This window comes from Hypanus sabinus, chromosome 16 (assembly GCF_030144855.1).
Source record: "Hypanus sabinus isolate sHypSab1 chromosome 16, sHypSab1.hap1, whole genome shotgun sequence".
NCBI classification, from domain to species: domain Eukaryota; kingdom Metazoa; phylum Chordata; class Chondrichthyes; order Myliobatiformes; family Dasyatidae; genus Hypanus; species Hypanus sabinus.
Window position 1 is genome coordinate 23,263,602 of NC_082721.1, and position 6,000 is coordinate 23,269,601.

A 6,000-nucleotide genomic window follows, 5' to 3' on the forward strand; every position below is an offset into this window, starting at 1 on the left:
CAGGTTCAGACACAGTTATTGCCCCTCTTGAACCAGAGGAGATAACTTTACTCAACTTCTTTCACCCCATCACAGAACTGTTCCCATAACCTATGGACACAGGTGGTGGATAGTCGTTTCAGCAGCCGGTGCACATCACAGGACCTGGTTATGCGACCACTGACGCCAGGCAGACAACCTCTGAAGAGTATTGATAATGGCTGGAGTCACCCATCTTGATAAGACACTGCCCAGAAGAAGGCAATGGCAAACCACTTCTGCAGAAAACTTTGCCAAGAACAATCACAGTCATGAGATCATGATTGCCTACATCATACAATATGGCACGTATTGATGACTGTAAGAGGTCCAGGATTTCACTCTGTACAGTAATGAAGGGATGATTGCTCCTTAGGCCAAATGTTCAATACTTTCCAGACAGAGTCACACTGCAATGGGCATGAGTGGGAACCCTGGAATACTCAATACTCTTCCTTTTCCTTGACTAACTGGCACTGGGGCAGTTGGAATGAGCTAGCTACAATCCCTGATGAGTGACTCCATTGCAGTAAGAAGTTATTCAGCTCAACAAATCTACAATCAGTCCTGCCAAAGGGTTTCGTCAACTTCCATAGATCCTGCCCGGCTTGCTGAGTTCCTCCAGCGTTTTGTGTGTGTAGCTCGGATTACCAGCATCTGCAGATCTTCTCTTGTTTGTGATACAATCTACCCCTAGTGCTCTTCATATCCTACACCCTTTCGAAGAATGTACTCAGCTTAGACTGAACCCATGGCAATTTAGACTACACCCTAGCCTGAGCACAGTATGCTGGTAACCTGTGGGTGTGCATCTATCTTAATTCTTAAACTGCAGTTGTCAACCGTAGTATTTTTTTGATTGTGATTTCAAACAGGAATTTGACTCATTGGTAGAAGATTACAAAAGACTGCATGCTTTCTCTCACATAGTTGAGTAGCCCACATTCATGCCCACTGTGCCCTCATCCCTTCTCTCCACACCAGAGTCAAATTATCAAAGTATGTATAAATTATAAACTATTGAGCTGCTTACAGGCAGCTGCAAAGCAAGAAACCCAAAAGAACCCAATTAAAAAAAGACTAACACCCAAGGTGCAGAGAAAGAGGAAAAGCACAAATCATGCAAGTAGAAACGAGCAACAACATTCCAAACCAAATTGAGTCCATAGACCTGATTCACCGAAGCAGCCAGAGTAGGCCCAAAAGCCTCAATCTCAGTTTATCACATAGCAGGACAAATCGCCACGAAGTTCGTAGACACAAAGCATGTAGCAGCGGGAGCAGTCTCACAGCCTCAACAACATGAGCAGAGGAGTGAACATCACGGGAGAGTGAACAAAGTTGGCCCGACCTTCACCTCCGGATCTGATATCCTACCTTTCCAGTCTATCTGGGCTGGCATTTAAGTTGTCCAAACACTGGGTAGTACCCTGCACTAGGACTCGGGATTAACCATCACAATGATAAACTCTGGGCCTAGACCTTACTGCCCACTGATACACTCTGGCTCTAGATCACAGCACCCAGTGATACACTCTGGGCCTAAACCTCACCGCCCAGGTGAAAGCCATTTTTTACCTCTCCAAATCGCCTCTGCGCCTTGTTCAGGTAGATGGACATCAAAGCTCCTCCACCTCGATTCCTCTCCAGATCTCTCACTCCAACTTCATCTCCAACAGCAACACTGTCCCCATCTTCAAAACTGTCTGGAACATGTTACGCTCTGACTTTACAATGCACCAGCACAGCTCATCCCTCAAGTCAGCCCCACCTCCGCTCACCTCTTCATTGTTTGCAGTGATAGTAGCGCCATCTTAAACTGCCATTTCCAACCATTTTTGTTATTGCATAAGAACTATTCCCTGTTCGTCTCTCTTGTCTTCCAAATGTCACCATCATCCCCATTGCCTTTTGTTGCACCAACCTGAGAACGTGCTGAAGATCCAACATGTCCTTTGTTGTCTTTTTATAAAGCCAGGACATTGGCATTTTTCTAGATAACACACTGAAGCTCTTTCAATCTAGGATGATGCATTCACTGCTCACAAAGCTGCTTCCTCACATTGGAGTGATAAAACATAGCCTGCAAAACATAACTGCAAGAGATCCTTAAAAGTCTTGAGCAAAACTCACAAAATGCTGGAGGGATTCAGCAAGTCAGGCGGCATCTGCAGAGGGGGAATTAACAGTCAACAATTCAGGCTTATGAGTCCTGATGAAGGGTCTCGGTCTGAAACGTCGACTGTTCATTCCCCTCCACAGATGCTGCCTGACTTGTTGAGCTCTCCTGGCATTTTGTGTGTGTTTCTGGCAGGAGTGCTCAGTTCAGTCTGCAAGTGTGGCCTTTACTTGCTATTCCACTCCCACATTGTTGGGAGGCACAGTGGCAAAATCACTGCCAAACAGCACCAGGGACCTGGTTTCAATTATGATACTGGGTGCTGTCTGCTTGGAGTTTGCAGGTTCTCCCTGTGATCCAGGTGATGCAGTTTCCTCTCTTGTCCTAAAGACATGCAGGTTGGTAAGTTAACTGGTTCCTGTAAGTTACTCATACTTTGTAGGCAAGTGGCAGAATGGAGGCTTAGTGGTTAGCACAATGCCTTACAGTACAAGCGTCCCAAGCTCAATTCCTGCCGCTGCCAGTAAGGAGTTTGTACATTTTATCTGTGATCGCGTGGGTTTCCTCCGGGTACTCTGGTTTCCTCCCACAGTCTAGATCCATACTGATCGGTAGGTTAAACAGTCATTGCGTGATTAGGCTCGGATTAAATCAGGGGATTGCTTGGCAACATGACTCAAGGGCCAGAGGGCCAACTCCATGCTGTATCTCGATAATAACAGTCTGGGGGTAGCTCAGGAGAATTTTAAAGAAAACATTGGATTAATGTAGGATTAGCATAAGTGGGTGGTTAATGATGGGTTTGGATTCGAAGGGCATTTTGCTTTGCTGTATGGCTCTATGACCCCCCGTGTCTCTAAGTTTGACTTCTTACTCCGTTCCACTGTTATTCATTATCAACTTGAGGTACATTTGCTGGTCAGACGCTTTGCAAACTTACTGAATCAATATTAAAGTTCAGCAGTTTCACATTCTGAATCTGTTGTTCTCACTTGCTCTTTTATGGTTGCACCTTTTATGTTACATTACACATATTTCACTAACATTACCTTGCTTCATCACTATCTATGATATTTAATCTTTCCTCGTGCGTCTTCTGTGCTTTTCTCCCTTAATCCCTTTCTTTGCATTTTAAAGTTTCTTTCATTTCACTTTCTTTTTGATGCCAGGTCATAGAACATAGAACATAGAATAGTACAGCACATTACAGGCCCTTCGGCCCACAATGTTGTGCCGACCCTCAAACCCTGCCTCCCATTTAACCCCCCTCACCTTAACCATCTGTAGCCCATCTTCTTTCCTCAGGTGCTGAAGGGCCTACTCAGTATTTCCAAAGGCTTATTGCTTTTACTTCAGGTTTTCACCTTGGCACTGTTGCCTTGCCTGTCCAAAGTCCTGACAAGATGGTTTCTTAGCACACATTGGCTTCTAAGGTGCTATTTTTTAGATATAGATTTAGAAATGCGGCACAGTAACAGGCCCCTCCGGCCCAACAAACCCATGCCACCCAGTTATGCCCATGAGCCCAATTAACCTACTAACCTGTATGTCTTTGGAACGTGGGAGGAAACCGGAGCACCCGGAGGAAACCCACGTGGTCACGGAGAGAACATACACACTCCTTACAGAGAGTGGTGAGAATCGAACCCAGGTCGCCGGTGCTGTAATCGCGTTATACTAACTGCCATGCTGCTGTGCCGACCAGCAGCTGCAAAGCTCTCTTCAAGATCTCTGACCTGCGTCTGGGCTTTGAGGGAAGGGCGTCGCCATTTATAGTCTGATCCGAGAATGGTATTCTTTAGGATCTTTATTTCTTTCCACACAGAGGAAGCGTTTACCCTGAACAGATCTCCATGGCAACCAAACTGGGATGCACTACCTCTGCAGTCCTGTTCTCATTTCAAAACAAGGAGCTGATGCAGTCCTCAGCCTCCATCGCCTTTCTGTGCAGCACCTTCCCCAAAGTGCTATCCAATTGCAGCCAACCCTCACAGTGTACATCTGATCTTTCACTTAAAATGTAAAATCGGTATGACTCCCACCAGAAAATTACTCGTGAGTGGCAGCGGGACAGGAGAGCCCGCAGGCCCGAACCGACTGCGCTGGAATCTGAGCAAACAGCAAATCGAGGAGGAGGCCCAGGCCATAATGTGCAGGACGAAGCAGGTGTACGATCGCGTCGGCTCGCTCGACCTGGCCGAGGTGACCTACGAGAATATGCTGAAGGAACTGGCCGACATTGAGGTGGAATACACAGGTGAGGTGCTGGGGAGACATTGATGAACGGGGTCTGGGGGAAGTGGGTGGCTCGGGGACTGTAACATCCTAGGATTCAATTAATTGACTCATTCATTATTTTGCAGTGACATCACTGCAATCAAAACATCAGCAGGTCCCTTGATTAGTAAACCTGCACTTATTAGCTTCTGTTTATTAAGCGGGTGCTGCGTCTTTATTAGAGATTGCACAACTCCCACTGTTATCTGGGACCTGCTGGCTGCAAGGCTTGGTTTAAGCATGTACTGTACTGTGGTAGCATTCCGAAGGGAATTGGACACATTCCTGGAAAAGGAGCTTCAGAGTGTTTTGGAATTCATGGAACGTGCAGATGTGGCCAAGCTGATGGTAGTCCCACCTCTTCATGAGAAGACTGTGGGTGTAAGTTCCACTCCTGAGGGTTGAATGCAAAATTCTTTGTTATATTGTTAGAAGTGTGTTCTTTTGGATCGGCCGGGCCCTGTGTAGCCTTTATCACGGGTGTGAAAGGACTCATAATACTCATTTTGAAGGTAGCAAATGAGCCCACTCTGCTGCCTCTCAATTTGATTCCCAGGTTCGATATGAATTTGTTCCTTGGTTGCTGACTAGGCGACATTTTTACATAGGACCACAACACATACTGTAGGAGAAGCATTAGGCCATTTGGCCCATTGAGTCTGTTCCATCCTTCAGTCGTGGCTGATTTATGGTCCCTCTCAACCCCATTCTGCTGCCTTCTCCACATAATCATTGACACCTTTATTCATGAAGAACCTGTCAACCTCCACTTTAAAAATACCCAATGATTAAGATGCATAGGTAGCTTGGATTCAGAACTAGCTTGACTATATGAGTCAGAGAGTGGTGGTGGAAGCATGTGAGTCTGATTGGAGGTCTGTGACCATCAGCATTCCACAGGGATTGTTGCTGCAGGCTCTGTCATCTGAGATGCATAATGGGCGGATTAGTAATCTTGAAGACGGCACAAGGATCGGTGGAATTGTGGACAGTAGGAGGATCCGGCAGCTACAGATGTGGGCAGAGAAATGGCAGTCGGAGTTTAATCCCAGCAAGTGTCAGGTGTTGCGCATGTCATGATGGGGAAATATTGTTCCCCTCCTTGCCTTGTGGCACATCGGACAGCAACCTTCCCATTTCTTTAGCATTTGGCTGCGTTTCATGAGGCTGAGTTGCCCAGCCCAGCACGGATGGGAAGCGTGCGAGAAGCCGGCCGGTTTCGAACCCGCTTCGAATTCCGGTGCGGATTCCGCTACGCCACCAGCTGGCGTATGTTAGTAAAAAGTGTACGGTTAATGGCAGGAGCCTTAACAGCTCGGATGTGCCGAGAGATCTTGGGGTCTGCGCCCGTAGCTCCCTGAAAGTTATCACACACATAGAAAGGTTGATAAAGAAGGCCGGTGGCACATTTGCCTTTATTGGTGAGGACAGTGATAAGGACAGTCAGGAACAAGAGAACATCTGCAGATGCTGCAAATCCGAGCAACACTCACAAAATGCCTTAAGATTCTCGGCCCGAAACGCCGACTGTGCTCTTTTCCACAGAAAGGTCAAGAAGTTATCTTACAGCCATATAAAACTCTGGT

The 6,000-nt window shown here is 46.7% G+C and overlaps 1 protein-coding gene across 1 annotated transcript in view; it reads left to right on the plus strand.

Moving 5' to 3' along the window:
• The window catches only part of LOC132406073 (neurolysin, mitochondrial-like), a 70,103-nt gene extending 64,377 nt beyond the window's left edge, over window positions 1–5,726 (plus strand). Inside the window, exons 2-3 of the mRNA XM_059991275.1 lie at window positions 3,963–4,394; window positions 4,501–5,726. Coding sequence (XP_059847258.1) covers window positions 4,169–4,394; window positions 4,501–4,538 — 264 coding nt within the window. The 5' untranslated portion in view covers window positions 3,963–4,168 and the 3' untranslated portion in view covers window positions 4,539–5,726. The remainder of the gene's footprint in view (window positions 1–3,962; window positions 4,395–4,500) is intronic.
• Window positions 5,727–6,000: the final 274 nt, after the last annotated feature.